Below are 15425 nucleotides of genomic sequence, written 5' to 3'. Positions count from 1 at the left end.
TCCAGACCTGCCTCCCTTCTGTACTACAGGCACTGGGACTCCCCAGCACCTTGGGTGGAGCAAGCTCTTTTACAGTCTCAATCATGTCTTCTTTACCTGGAAAACTCCGACTCATCTGTTAGAACCCGATATAGTTTGGATATTTGTCGCTACCCAAATCTCATGTTGAATTGTGATCCCCAATGCTGGGGCGTGGGGGCCTGGTGGGCGGTTTGGATCATGGGAGCAGATCCCTCATGCCTTGGTGCTGTCTTTGTGATAGTGAGTTCACATGAGATCTGGTCATTTATTTATTTATTTATTTATTTTTTTAATGAGACGGAGTTTCGCTCTTGTTACCCAGGCTGGAGTGCAATGGCGCGATCTCGGCTCACCGCAACCTCCGCCTCCTGAGTTCAGGCAATTCTCCTGCCTCAGCCTCCTGAGTAGCTGGGATTACAGGCACACGCCACCATGCCCAGCTAATTTTTTGTATTTTTGGTAGAGACGGGGTTTCACCATGTTGACCAGGATGGTCTCGATCTCTTGACCTCGTGATCCACCCGCCTCGGCCTCCCAAAGTGCTGGGATTACAGGCTTGAGCCACCGCGCCCGGCCGCATTTATTTTTTAATATTTTATTTTATTTTATTTTCGAGACAGTCTTGCTCTGTCGCCCAGACTAGAGTTCAGTGGTGTGATCTCAGCTCAGTGCAACCTCCACCTCCTGGGTTCAGGTGATTCCCCTGCCTCAAAAGTATTTGAAGCCAGGCACGGTGGTTCATGTCTGTAATTCCAACACTTTGGGAGACCGAGGCATGAGGTCAGGTTGAGACCAGCCTGGGAAACAAAGTGAAACACTGTCTCTACTTAAAAAAAAAAAAAAAAAAATAGTTGGGCGTGATGATTGCCTGTAGTCTTAACTACTTGGGAGGCTTAGGTGGGAGGATTGCTTGAGCTCAGGAATTCAACCTTCAGTGAGCTTTGATCATGTCACTGCCCTCCAGCCTGAGTGACAGAGAAAGACTCTATCTCTAAAGTAAATAATAATAATATTCAGGCTGATTTACATGGGAGATGAGAACTGGTAAGCTAAGAGATTAGAGACCTAAGTAGCGTCCAGATCAGGGGGCATTATGATTATATTAACAGCTAATATTCAGGAGCACTTACTATATGTCGAGTACTACTTAAGGTGCTTTACACGAATTAAGTTTTATCCTCAGAACAGCTGTATATAGTAGGAGCTATTATCATTATCTCACTTACCTCATTGTCTCATTTTGCCTCATCTAGGGCAAAGAGAGGTTAAATAGGTCATTCAAGATTACCTTGAATAGCCAGTAAGTGGCAAACCTGGGACCCAGGCCCCAGAGTCCTTAATCACGACGACCAGGCTGTGCCCTGCCATGACATTAACCTGAGGACAGCAAAGGAAAACCTCGTGAGGCTAGGACAGTCCGGGCACGGTGGCTGATGTCTGTAATCCCAGCACTTTGGGAGGCCAGGACCGGCGGATCACTTAAAGTCAGGAGTTTGAGACCAGCCTGGCCAACACGGTGAAACCCCATCTCTCCTAGAAATACAAAATTAACTGGGCGTGGTAGCATACTCCTGTAATCCCAGCTACTCAAAAAGCTGAGGCAGAATCACTTGAGCCTGGGAGGCAGAGGTCGCAGTGAGGATTGCACCATTGCACTCCAGCCTGGGTGACAAGAGTAAAACTCTACTTCAAGGGAAAATAAAAAAAGGCTTGGTGTGGTGGCTCACGCCTGTAATCCCAGGACTTTGGGAGGCCAAGGTGAGAAGATCACTTGAGGTCAGGAGTTTGAGATCAGACTGGCCAACATGGTGAAACCCCATCTCTACTACAATACAAAGAATTAGCCAGGCATGGTGGTGCACACCTATAGTCCCAGCTACTCGGGAGGCTGAGGCAGAGGAATCGCTTGAACCCGGGAGGTGGAGATTGCAGTGAGCCGAGATCATGCCACTGCACTCCAGCCTGGCAACAGAGCAAGACTCCATCTCAAAAAAAGATAAAAAAAAAAAGAAGGCAGGCCGGGCGAGGTGGCTCACACCTGTAATCCCAGCACTTTGGGAGGCCGAGGCGGGTGGATCACGAGGTCGAGAGATCGAGACCATCCTGGTCAACATGGTGAAACCCCATCTCTACTAAAAAAATACAAAAAATTAGCTGGGCATGGTGGTGCGTGCCTGTAATCCCAGCTACTCAGGAGGCTGAGGCAGGAGAATTGCCTGAACCCAGGAGGTGGAGGTTGCGGTGAGCCGAGATCGCGCCATTGCACTCCAGCTTGGGTAACAAGAGCGAAACTCCGTCTACAAAAAAAAAAAAAAAAAAAGAAGAAGGATAGGATAGGGAAATGACACAGGGACATATCAGCTGGGTAAACAGCAGATGGGAAGGGGATGGGGTGGAGGCAGGACCAGGGAGGAGGTAATTGGGTGGGTGGCCACAGCAAGAGAAGGCCAGAGCAAAGCTGGTAGCCATGGAGAGTAACGCTGGTCAGAGTCCAGAAGTCTTCAGGGGTGGAATGGGTGGGATGACCAGGACAGGAGTGGGAGGAGCTGATGCCTTCGGGCTTTAGCCTTCACCTCTGAGATGGGAAACTGTGGCGGGGCCAGGCTCGGGGCACGAGGCCAGTGCGGAAACCGTCAGTGTGTGGGTTCCCAGGCTACATTTATGGTATTCCGCTTACAGTATTGCAACAATGAGGTGTTGGCACATTTGATTCACTCATTGGTAAAAAGAGAGATCAGGCCTCTTCATTAATTCTCCACGTTGCTCCACGGAACGTTTGAGGTAGCTTACAAAAACACACAAGCGACTTCATCTGCAAGCTCCAAGATCACAGGCTTCTCTACCTATCACGTCCCTGCACACGCTGTGGCCTAGCCCAGTGTCTGATACGTGGTATTTGAATGAACAAAAGAATAATGAAACAATTGCTGAAGGTATAGAAGTGAGGCAGAAATAGGGCTGGAAACTCATCAAGGAAGGAAAAAAGAGTCACTCGGGATGACTAGGAGAGTAGCGTTTCCACGCCACAGCATGCAAGCTGAGCATCTGCAGGGATGCCCGTGACCCTCTCAGTGCCTCTCTGTAAAGGGAAGCAGCAATAGAACCCATCTCAAATGACTGTCCATCAGCAGAGCGCTGGCTAAAAAAACACATGGTACATCACCTGCCAGAAAAATATGGAGCCATAAAAAAGAATGAGAATATCCTTTGTGTATTGATATAGAATTATATTTAGGATATATTGTTAAATCCAAAAATACAAGGTGCAGAGCAATGTGTAATGGTGTAAGGGATGTTGTTACCATTTGTGTAAAAAAGGGAGAAAAATAATTGTTTAGTGCTCTTTTATGCAGAAAATAGCTCTGGAGGGTTTATAAGAAATGGATTACACTGGTTGTCTCTGGAGTAAGGAATGAACAGCTGAAGGGGGTGAGGAGCAATGAGAGGGGAGAAAATTTTTTCCCAAATGCACTTTGGATTTTTTTTTTTTTTTTTTTTTTTGAGACGGAGTTTCACTCTTGTTACCCAGGCTGGAGTGCAATGGCGCCATCTCGGCTCACTGCAACCTCCGCCTCCTGGGTTCAGGCAATTCTCCTGCCTCAGCCTCCTGAGTAGCTGGGATTACAGGCACGTGCCACCATGCCCAGCTAATTTTTTTTTGTATTTTTAGTAGAGACGGGGTTTCACCATGTTGACCAGGATGGTCTCGATCTCTTGACCTCGTGATCCACCCGCCTCAGCCTCCCAAAGTGCTGGGATTACAGGCTTGAGCCACCGCGCCCGGCTTGGATTTTTTTTTTTTAAGAGACAAGGTCTTGGCCAGACGCAGTGGCTCCTGCTTGTAATTCCAGCACTTTTGGAGGCCAAGGCAGGTGGATTACCTGAAGTCAGGAGTTGGAGACAAGCCTGGACAGCATGGTGAAACCCCATCTCTACTAAAAATACAAAAAATTAGCCAGGTGTGGTGGCGAATGCCTGTAATCCCAGCTACTTGGGAGGCTGAGGCAGGAGAATCACTTGAACCCAGGAGGCAGAGGTTATAATAAGCTGAGATCATGCCATTTGCACTCCAGCCTAGGCAACAAGAGGCAAAACTCTGTCTCAAAAAATAAAAAAATAAAAAATAAATAAAATTTAAAAAAGACAGAGAGAGAGAGACAAGGTCTCCCTCTGCACTTCTAGGCTGGAGTGCAACAGTGCAATCACAGCTCACTGCAGCCTTGAACTCCTGGGGTCAAGCAATCCTCCAGCCTTAGCTTCCTGCATGCCTGTGGCTGTGAACTATAGGCACATACCACCACACCCGGCTTTTTTATTTTTGTAGAAATGGGGTTTCACTAGGCCAGGCGCAGTGGCTCAAGCTTGTAATCCCAGCACTTTGGGAGGCCGAGGCGGGTGGATCACGAGGTCGAGAGATCGAGACCATCCTGGTCAACATGGTGAAACCCCGTCTCTACTAAAAAAATACAAAAAATTAGCTGGGCATGGTGGCACGTGCCTGTTATCCCAGCTACTCAGGAGGCTGAGGCAGGAGAATTGCCTGAACCCAGGAGGCGGAGGTTGCAGTGAGCCGAGATCGTGCCATTGCACTCCAGCCTGGGTAACAAGAGCGAAACTCTGTCTCAAAAAAAAAAAAGAAATGGGGTTCACTATGTTGTCCACGCTGGCCTCGAACTCCTGGGCTCAAGTAATCTTCCCTCCTCAGCCTCCTAAAGTGTTGGAATTACAGGCGTGAGCCACTGTGCCCAGCCAGGGATCTTCTTTGTGTGGGATCATTTTTTCATATCTTAAAAAAAAAAAGCTTATCTTGGCCCCTTTCTCCTCTGGTGAATGCTCCATTTTTCTGCTCTCTTTACCAGCGAAACTGCCTGAAATAGTCGTCTGTACTTGCTGCGTTCCGTCTGAACCTTTCTTCTCCTCTCTCTGACCTGCTCCAGCCAGGGTTCTGCCCCGGCTGCTCTGGGGAAGATGCTTCCTCAAGGTCATTAATGGACTCCATGTTGCCAAATCAGTGGTAATTCTGTCCTCAGTGGTAGTATTTTTCCCATAAAGTTATTCCCTCCTCTTTCAGACACCCTTTCTTGAGCTGGGCGTGGTGGCTCACACCTGTTAATCCCAATGCTTTGGGAGGTCGAGATGGAGGGATCACAAGGTCAGGAGTTCAGAGACCAGCCTGGCCAAGATGGTGAAACCCTGTCTCTACTAAAAATACAGAAATTAGCTAGGCGTGATGGTGGGCACCTATAGTCCCAGCTACTCGGGAGGTGGAGGCAGTAGGATCACGTGAACCTGGGAGGTGCAGGTTGCTATGAGCAGAGATCGCGCCAATGCACTCCAGCCTGGCAACAGAGTGAGACTTCATCTCTAAAAAAAAAAAAAAAAAAAAAAAGGCCGGGCACGGTGGCTCAAGCCTGTAATCCCAGCACTTTGGGAGGCCGAGGCGGGTGGATCACGAGGTCGAGAGATCGAGACCATCCTGGTCAACATGGTGAAACCCCGTCTCTACTAAAAATACAAAAAATTAGCTGGGCATGGTGGCACGTGCCTGTAATCCCAGCTACTCAGGAGGCTGAGGCAGGAGAATTGCCTGAACCCAGGAGGCAGAGGTTGCGATGAGCCGAGATCGCGCCATTGCACTCCAGCCTGGGTAACAAGAGCGAAACTCTGTCTCAAAAAAAAAAAAGAAAATGACTTCTCCACTCTTTGATGCTCAGGTTCAAGCCTCAGAATCATCCTTCACTCTGTCTCTCACACCCCGTGTGTGAATCCCTGAGCAAATCCTGTTGCTGCTGTCTCCAAAACGCCTCCAGAATCCGACCTCTCTCCATCACCTCCACTGCCATTTTTGAGTCCCAGCCACCCTCACTCCTCCCTGGGCCATCGCAGCATCCGCAGTACAGGTTTCCAGGCTCCTGCCCGAACGCCCCACAGGCCACAGGCAACACAGAAGCCAGAGAGCTGCTGTTTCAGTGTCAGTCAGGAATTTTCTCTCTTCCCCTGCAGACCCTGCAACACCCTGTCTCCCTAGAGGAAAGAGCCCGGGCCTTAGGATGGCCTCCACAGCCCTCGGGGTCCCCTGCCCCAGGGCTCCTCCAACTTCATGCCCCTCTCCTCCACCTCGTGGCTGTTTCTCAGACACCCCAGCCACACCCCCACTCAGGTCCTCCACCTGCCCTGTTTCCTCTCCCTGAACACCCTTCCTCTCACCTCCTCCAGCCCCTTGCTCTAATGACACCTTGGTGGGGCTTGCCCTGGCCCCCTGTTTTATTTCTGTTTATTTATTTTGTAGAGACAAAGTCTCAGTATGTTGCTCAGGCTGGTCTTAAACTCCTGAGCTCAAGGGATCCTCCTGCCTCAGCCTCCCAAAGTGCCAGGATTAAAGGCACGAGCCACCAAGCCCAGCCCTGACCCCCTGTTTTAAACAGCAAACCACCCACCACCATCACCACAATTCCCTGTTTAAGTTTTCCCTAGCATTCCTAGTCCTCCAACATGACATTATTTCTTTATTAAGCTGTGTTTGTTTGTTAGGCATTTTTTTTTTTTTTTTGACAGGTTGCCCAGCAGGAGTGCAGTGGGACAATCATAGTTCACTGTGACCTTAAACTCCTGGGCTCAAGGAATCCTCCTGCCTCAACCTCCCCAGTAGCTAAAATTACAGGCACTTGTCACCATGCCTAACTACTTTTTTATTAATTTTTGAGACAAAGTCTTGGCCTGTCACCCAGGCTGGAGTGCAGAGGCATGATCCCCACTTATTTCAACCTCTGCCTCCCAGGTTCAAGTGATTCTCGTACCCAGCCACCCGAGTAGCTGGGATTACAGGCATGCACCACCACACCCAGCACATTTTTCAGATTTTTATTAGAGACGAGGTTTCGCCGGGCACGGTGGCTCACGCCTGTAATCCCAGCACTTTGGGAGGCCGAGGCGGGTGGATCACGAGGTCGAGAGATCGAGACCATCCTGGTCAACATGGTGAAACCCTGTCTCTACTAAAAATACAAAAAATTAGCTGGGCATGGTGGCGTGTGCCTGTAATCCCAGCTACTCAGGAGGCTGAGGCAGGAGAATTGCCTGAACCCAGGAGGCGGAGGTTGCGGTGAGCCGAGATTGTGCCATTGCACTCCAGCCTGGGTAACAAGAGCGAAACTCCGTCTCAAAAAAAAAAAAAGAGAGACGAGGTTTCACTATGTTGGCCATACTAGTCTCAAACTCCTACCCTCAAAAGATCCACCCACTTTGGCTTTCGAAAGTGCTAGGATTACAGTCATGAGCCACCATGCCTGACTTGCAACTAATTTTTTATCCATTTTTTGTAGATATGGGGTGGTCTCACTTTGTTGTCCCAGCTGGTCTTGAACTCCTAGCATCAAGCAGTTTTCCCACTTTGGTCTCCCAAAGTCCTGGGATTACAGGCATGAGCCACTGCACCTGGCCTTTATTAAATTGATTGCCTCCTTTTCCCTACTTGACTGTAAGGTCCATAAAGAGAGATTTGGTCTCTTGTTCACTGTTACTTCTTCAGTACCTAGAAAGATGCCAGGCACACAATAAGTCCCAGACAAATATTTGTTGGATGATGGAGTGAATGAATGATGAAAAGATTAGCCCAGAGATATATGTGGTCCTGTACACCTACTGGTGGTAAAATAATTTGGCTCTGAGCTTCCTAGCAGCCAAAGCAAAGAGAAAAACATTTTTAGTTACAACTTAGAAACTCACGAGGTGTACAAATTAGGTTTGGATTTTCTTGATTCTGGTGCCAACCTTTGAAGCCTACTGGTCACAGAGAGGCTCTGCCAGGCTGCCAGCTATGCTGTTTGCTGGCAGGAGCATGTCATGCCTTCCCTTCTCATTTCAGATGAGGAAACCCTCAGAAGACTTTATAGGTTCTCAAAGAATGGAGACCCTGAGGAACTGAACGGTGCCCTTAACAGTCTGTCTGAATAGGCCCAGGAATCTGAATAGGCCCGGGAATTATTTTTATTTGGGTAATTTAAAAACATCCCTCCATGGAGGCCAAGGCACAGGCAGAAGTGCCACTGAGAAAGGAGATTCTAGAAAAGTCCTAAACACTAGGCATCCTGGGCAGGGCGCAGTGGCTCACACCTGTAATCCCAGCACTTTGGGAGGCCAAGGCGGGAGAATCACTTGAGGTCAGGAGTTCAAAACAGCCTGGCCAATATGGTGAAATTCCATCTCTACTTAAAAATTAAAAATTAGAAGCCGGGCGCGGTGGCTCAAGCCTGTAATCCCAGCACTTTGGGAGGCCGAGGCGGGTGGATCACAAGGTCGAGAGATCGAGACCAACCTGGTCAACATGGTGAAACCCCATCTCTACTAAAAAATACAAAAAATTAGCTGGGCATGGTGGCACATGCTTGTAATCCCAGCTACTCAGGAGGCTGAGGCAGGAGAATGGCCTGAACCCAGGAGGCGGAGGTTGCAGTGAGCCGAGATCGCGCCATTGCACTCCAGCCTGGGTAACAAGAGCGAAACTCCGCTCAAAAAAAAAAAAAAAAAAAAATTAGCCTGGTGTGGTGGTGGGTGCCTGTAATCCCAGCTGCTCAGGAGGCTGAGGCAGGAGAATCGCTTGAACCCAGGAGGTAGAGGTTGCAGTGAACTGAGATCAACCCATTGCACTCCAGGCTCGGGGTTACAGCAACTCCATCTCAAAACAAACGAACAAACAACAGCAACAACAACAAAAACACTAAACATCCTGATGTCTCCCAGAACGTTGCTCCCTGGTCTGGCTTGGGTCGAAAGTGAAATGCAGAGAGTCACCATGTATTTGGTGAGGCCCTCAGAGGCCATCCTATAGGGGCCTTTGCTCTGGGGGGACTGACAGAAAACTGAAATAGACACGTAGGGAGATCATTCCAGGCATTGCCATTGAGAGGGTCACATGCATAACGTGATAGGGCATGACAAGAGACCACTGCCCTCGACAGGGCACCGGTGACTGCCTTGCTCAGAAGGTGAGGAAGAAGGGGAACTCTCAGTGTTGAGAAGGCTGGAGGCCCATGACCCGGAGGGTCCAGGAGTGTGTGTGAATGGATGGATGGGTCAGGGAGACTTGGCTTACAGCTCAGGCCAGCCCTGGGGCAGCCAGGAGACAGACTGCTACCCCGGCCTGAGGATCTCAGGGCAGGGTGCAGGAGAGGCTGGCTGTGGGCCAGAGCCCGCTATCCATCACAGAGAGCTACTCCCGAGCACCTGGGAGGAATTCTGGAAGGAGTCTGAGCAGCAGCTGCAGAAGGAGATCCTGCCCCACAGCCCAGGGGGGAGGCTCCTTCCCTAGGACCTCAGTTGAGGGAACCCCCAATCTCCCTCATCCTCCTGCCTGCAGTGATCGCTACCCAAGACAAGGGTGCCAAGCTCTGAAGCCTGCTGGCCACAGAGAGGCTCTGCCAGGCTGCCAGCTATGCTGTTTGCGGGCAGGAGCATGGCATGCTTGCCCCTGTCATTTCAGATGAGGAGCAGACCTCTCACCAAGTTCCTCAAATCCACATAATGTAGCTCTTGCCCTTCTCCTACTTGCTACTCCAGCCTCATTTGCAACTTTAAGTTGCTTGAATGTGCAGTTATTTCCCACCTCTGGGGGTTCCCAGATGCTGTTCCCTCTTCAGGAACTTTTCTGTCCCTTTTTACAAGGCTAGCTCCTCCTCACCTTTGGGTACCGGTAACAAGGCCCCTTCTCAGAACGATCCTCCCTCAGCCCCTGTCTCCGCAGGTAGACTCCTCCGTAACTAGTCTGTCATCTAGCCCTGCTTATTTATTTATTTATTTGTAATCTGTGATTCCACATTTGTTTGGATTTTGTATCATCTGAATCATCTCTTTTTTTTTTTTGAGACAGAGTCTCACTCTGTCACCAGGCTGGAGTGCAGTGGCGCGATCTTGGCTCACTGCAACCTCTGCCTCCCAGGTTCAGGCAATTCTCCTGCCTCAGCCTCCGAAGTAGCTGGGACTACAGGCGCACGCCACCACGCCCAGCTAATATTTGTATTTTTAGTGGAGACAGGGTTTCACCATGCTGGCGAGGATGGTCTCAATCTCCTGACCTCGTGATCTGCCTGCCTCAGCCTCCCGAAGTGCTGGGATTACAGGGTGAGCCACCACACCCAGCCTCATCTACATAATCTCTAGATGAGATGCAAGCTCCACAAACTCAAGGAGCATGCCTGCTTTGTTTGCCACTGTCTTTCCAGAACCTTGGCCGTCTGGTACGTGGTCGAGGGTCAATACATTTTTTTTTTGAGATGGAGTCTCGCTCTGTTGCACAGGCTGGAGTGCAGTGGCGCAACTGCGGCTCACTGCAACCTCTGCCTCCTGGATTCAAGTGAGAATCCTGCTTCAACCTCCTAAGTAGCTGAGTAGCTGGGATTGCAGGCATGTGCCATCACACCCAGCTAATTTTTGTATTTTTAGTAGAGACTGGGTTTTACCATGTTGGTCAGGCTGGTCTCGAACTCCTGACCTCACGATCCGCCCACCTTGGCCTCCCAAAGTGCTGGGATTACAGGCGTGAGCCACCACACCCGGCCAGTCAATAAATATTTGCCGAATGTACGAATGAATGTACAAATGATGTTGTCAGATATGCGGGAAAAGATTTTCCCTGGCAGAATGGTGGTAGTCGGATTGAAGGAGACAACTGGGAAACAAGGAGAGAGGAAGGAAGGACCACTCTGATTTACTGGGCAAAAATGTAAGTCTAGGCTGGAGATGAGTCCCATGGTGGGGGAAATGGACATCCAGGGAATTGAAAAGACATTTTAGGCCAGCGAGGTGGCTCACACCTGTAATCCCAGTGCTTTATTGGGACCAAAGTGGGAGGATTACCTGAGGTCAGGAGTTCGAGACCAGCCTGGCCAACATGATGAAACTCCATCTCTACTAAAAATCCAAAAAAAACTGGCGAGGCGAGGCGCAGTGGCTCATGCCTGTAATCCCAGCCTTTGGGAGGTCGAGGCAGGAGGATCACGAGGTCAGGAGTGTGAGACCAGCCTGGCTAATATGGTGAAACCCCGTCTCCACTAAAAATACAAAAATTAGGTAGGTGTGGTAGCACATGCCTGTAGTTCCAGCTTCTCGGGAGACTGAGGCAGAAGAATTGCTTGAACCTGGGAGGCAGATGTTGCAGTGAGCCAAGATCACGCCATTGCACTCCAGCCTGGGCTACAGAGTGAGACTCCATCTCAAAAACATAAAATAAAATACATAAAATTAGTCGAGTGTAGTGGCAGTGCCTATAATCCCAGCTACTTGGGAGGCTGAAACAGGAAAATTGCTTGAACCCGGGAAGGAGAAGTTGCAGTGAGCCGAGATTGCACTACTGCACGGCAGCCTGGGTAACAAGAGCGAAACTTTGTTTCCAAAAAAAGGAAGAAAGACCCACTCTGATTGACTGGGCAAAAATATGAGTCCAGGCTGGAGAAGACTCCCACTGTGGGGGAGATGGGCATCCAGGGAATTGAAATGCCATTTTAAAGACAGTGTGGCATGGCAGAAAGAATAGGAGTGTAATGAAGCCAGAACCTCTGTGTTTTAATACCAGCTCCATCACCAGCTGTGTGATGCTGGGCAAGTTTCTTTCTTTTTTTTTTTTTTTCTGAGATGGAGTTTCGCTCTTGTTACCCAGGCTGGAGTGCAATGGCGCGATCTCGGCTCACCGCAACCTCTGCCCCCTGGGTTCAGGCAATTCTCCTGCCTCAGCCTCCTGAGTAGCTGGGATTACAGGCACGCGCCACCATGCCCAGCTAACTTTTGTATTTTTAGTAGAGACGGGGTTTCACCATGTTGACCAGGATGGTCTCGATCTCTTGACCTTGTGATCCGCCCGCCTCGGCCTCCCAAAGTGCTGGGATTACAGGCTTGAGCCACCGCGCCCGGCCGGGCAAGTTTCTTAACCTCTCTGGGCCTGAGCACACTCATCATCTTGTCACATGGCATCAACATCTTAGAGGTGTCTATATGTCAAAGGGATGTGGATTCCATGCCACGTAGGTCCAGGCCTGGCCACCACAGGTGGGCTGACCATTGATAACAGGAGTGAGAATTGTAATTCAGGTGGAATCAGTCACAGGGGCTATTCGGCTCTAACCCACCTCTTCAGCTTCTGCAAGGCAAGGGAGGCTTTCGAGGAGATGAGTTTTGAATTCTCAGCTTTTCACAAAAATAGCCTCCACCGCGGAGCCCCTGGTTTCAAGCAGACGATTTCTTTGTTACTCAGCTGCTGGTGGGTGGGTAGGTGGGGCTGCGGCTGCTCTTTTCCTGAATGAACAGCTGTGCCCTCTCATCGCCAGCTCAGGAATAATCATAACACGGCTTCATGCTCTGCCCAGCCTCCTCCATTCACTGCTCTCTGGCTGCCTGCCAGCCCCAGGCACATTTTCAGCTGCCCACCGGAGGGGCCAAGAGAAAGGAGACTGGCTGTGAAGGGAGGGGTCAGGGCCTTGGCCACAGCAGCCCAGCCTCAGCCTCCAGGGCCCGGCTTCGTGTCCCCTGACACTGCCTCCTTCCTGTTCCGCCGCCACCCCAAGCCATACCCAGCTAAGGGCCTTCCAACCTCCCAAGCCGCTTCCCTCTAGATGTCTTCTCTCTAGCTCATCTGGTCACCTGGAGTGCAGAAAAGTCCACCTGGCCACTCCCCCTCTGCTGGCCAATCAGCTTATAACCCATCACTCAACCAACTTGGGGGCCCCTGGGAGAAGGGCCAGCCTGGCATCCACATTCCAGCTTAAGTCCTGATGCCAGCTCTGGTTGGCCAGGCCTGGGCCAGAGGTCCTACAGACCAAGAATGGGGAGAGGAAAGCCGGGCGCGGTGGCTCAAGCCTGTAATCCCAGCACTTTGGGAGGCTGAGGCGGGTGGATCACGAGGTCAGGAGATCGAGACCATCCTTGTCAACACGGTGAAACCCCGTCTCTACTTAAAATACAAAAAATTAGCTGGGCATGGTGGCGCGTGCCTGTAATCTCAGCTACTCAGGACGTTGAGGCAGGAGAATTGCCTGAACCCAGGAGGCGGAGGTTGCGGTGAGCCAAGATCGTGCCATTGCACTCCAGCCTGGGTAACAAGAGCGAAACTCCGTCTCAAAAAAAAAGAATGGGGAGAGGTGATTCCCCAGGTGGCAACAGCAAGGCAGTTCCCAGCGGACAGGACAGTGAGGGTGGCCAGGGAAAACTGCCAGTGTCCACCATGGCTCCAGCGCTTCTGCTGGGAGGGCATGTTGGTGTGTTTGAAAAACATGGGTCAGGCCAGGCACAGTGGCTTATCCCTGTAATCCCAGCACTTTGGGAGGCCAAGGCGGGCAGACCACCTGAAGTCAGGAGTTCAAGACCAGCCTGACCCATCTCTACTAAAAACACAAAATTAGCTGGGTGTGGTGGTACATGCCTGTATTCCCAGCTACTTGGCAGGCTGAGGCAGAATTGCTTGAATCCAGGAGGCGGAGGTTACAGTGAGCCGAGATTGAGCCATTGCACTCCAGCCTGGGCAACAAGAGCAAATCTCTGCCTCAAAAAAAAAAAAAAAAAAAAAAAAAAAAAAGAAGCAGGCAAGAGGATGCCTGTGAGAGCCCTTTGAAAGCTATTATTGCTGGAGGAGAGGAAGGCAAAGAAGAAAGAGGAGAGGATATCATCCCAGCACTTTGGGAGGCTGAGGCAGGAGGATTGCTTGAAGCCAGGAGTTTGAGACTAGCCTGTGCAACATAGTGAAATCCCGTCTCTACAAAATGCTTTTTGGAAAAATTAGCCAGGCCTGGTGGTGTACACCTGTAGTCCCAGCTACTCAAGAGGCTGAGGTAGGAGGATCATTTGAGCCCAGGAGTTGGAAGCTGCAGTGAGCTGTGATTGTCTGGAGAGGTTCTGGAGGGGCAGGGGTGTGTAGTGACATTGGGTGGTCCTGGGTTCCAGTACCCCTCTAGCTAGTTGAAAGAAAATAGGCAGCTGGGTGTAGTGGTTCACACCTATAATCTCAGCACTTTGGGAGCCCGAGGCAGATGGATCACGAGGTCAAGAGATCAAGACCATCCTGGCCAACATGGTAAAACTCCGTCTCTACTAAAAATACAAAAATTAGCTGGCCATGGTGGTGCGCTCCTGTAGTCCCAGCTACTCGGGAGGCTGAGGCAGGAGAATCACTTGAACCCAGGAGGCAGAAGTTGTAGTGAGCTGAGATCGCACCCCTGCACTCCAGCCTGGTGACAGAGGAGTGAGACTGTCTCAAAAAAAAAAAAAAAAAAAAAAAAAAAAAAAAAAAAGAAAGAAAGAAAGAAAAAAAAGAAAGAACACAGGCAAGTCCTTCCTCCTCTCTGAGCCCCTATTTCTTCACCAGTGAAGGAAGGACGACAAAAATAAATTAATAAATTGTTGTGAGGTTTCAATGAGGGCAAGCCCTAGTGGCATCTTAGCTATGTGTATCAGTTACTTGTACTTTGCTTCATGGTTTCCCTTTTAACTTTCACCTGCTTTTTATATTAATAAGACTCCTTTTGAAAATGCCAGCCTGCCTCAGTAGTACCAGGAGATACCAGGGGAAGGCTGCCTTCTGTCCAAGCCGAGGCTGAGAAGGAACTGAAAGAAGGAAGAGAAGCTCCTTTCTGGAGGCCTCCTCCAGCCGGCCCTGGGTTTAGGGACATCACATACTCAACCTCCAAAGGCCCTCAGTGGCTGGCCCAAGGTCACACGGCTTGACAGTGCAGAGCACTTCACAGCCTGGGCACCTGGATTCAATCAGTCCACTCTATTCAGAGCCTGCCAGGCTGTGGGGTGTCCACCTGTGCACCTTCAAGCCATCACTCTCTTAGGGTCTTCCTCAATTCAATTTCATGGAAATATTACAAGTGGCAAATGGAGATGAGCACATGTGACTCATCTCCAGCATCTCAGAGGCCATTGAGGGGACAGACCTGAGTGCCATCAGCGTCTGTACTAGCAGAGGACAGGACCACTGAGCGTCCGGAGGGGAGATGAGCGTCTGGGCGTCCCTGGGAACCTGGCTTGTCTTGAGCCCCATCTGGGGGCGGCTCCTCTTGGCCCTGACCTCTATCCTCCCAGACTCACCCCCAATCACCCCCACCTCCCCCACCGGCCCCCCCAGTGTGCACTCACTCGCACTCACACTCACCACCCCCCACTTGCTCTCTAATTACCAGGAACGTGGCGCTGTCCCAGGTTCTTCCTCCCCTGCATTCCTCAGCAGCTGCGCTCACTGGGCAGGGCAAATTATACCGTGGCCCAGCCATAAAAGCCACTTTCCAAAAAAGGAAGCTTTAGGGCCCCCGAGAGACGCAGCTGAGCCTCTCACCTGGCGGTGCTTGACTCAGGAAGTGGTGTCTGGGCCAGAAGCCACAGAGCCCGGTCCCTTTAAGCAGGGAGTACAAATTCGCATCCCA

At 50.5% G+C, this 15425-nt stretch overlaps 1 protein-coding gene across 1 annotated transcript in view; it reads right to left on the bottom strand.

Annotated features, from left to right (window-relative positions):
* POLR3H (RNA polymerase III subunit H) overlaps positions 1 to 15347 on the bottom strand; it is a 49414-nt gene extending 34067 nt beyond the window's left edge. Inside the window, exon 1 of the mRNA XM_074391315.1 lies at positions 15183 to 15347. Coding sequence (XP_074247416.1) covers positions 15183 to 15222 — 40 coding nt within the window. The 5' untranslated portion in view covers positions 15223 to 15347. The remainder of the gene's footprint in view (positions 1 to 15182) is intronic.
* Positions 15348 to 15425: the final 78 nt, after the last annotated feature.

This window comes from Saimiri boliviensis, chromosome 21, assembly GCF_048565385.1.
Source record: "Saimiri boliviensis isolate mSaiBol1 chromosome 21, mSaiBol1.pri, whole genome shotgun sequence".
Taxonomy (NCBI): domain Eukaryota; kingdom Metazoa; phylum Chordata; class Mammalia; order Primates; family Cebidae; genus Saimiri; species Saimiri boliviensis.
Note: the sequence above shows the minus strand (reverse complement) of the source record. Positions and strands in the feature narration are given on the sequence as shown.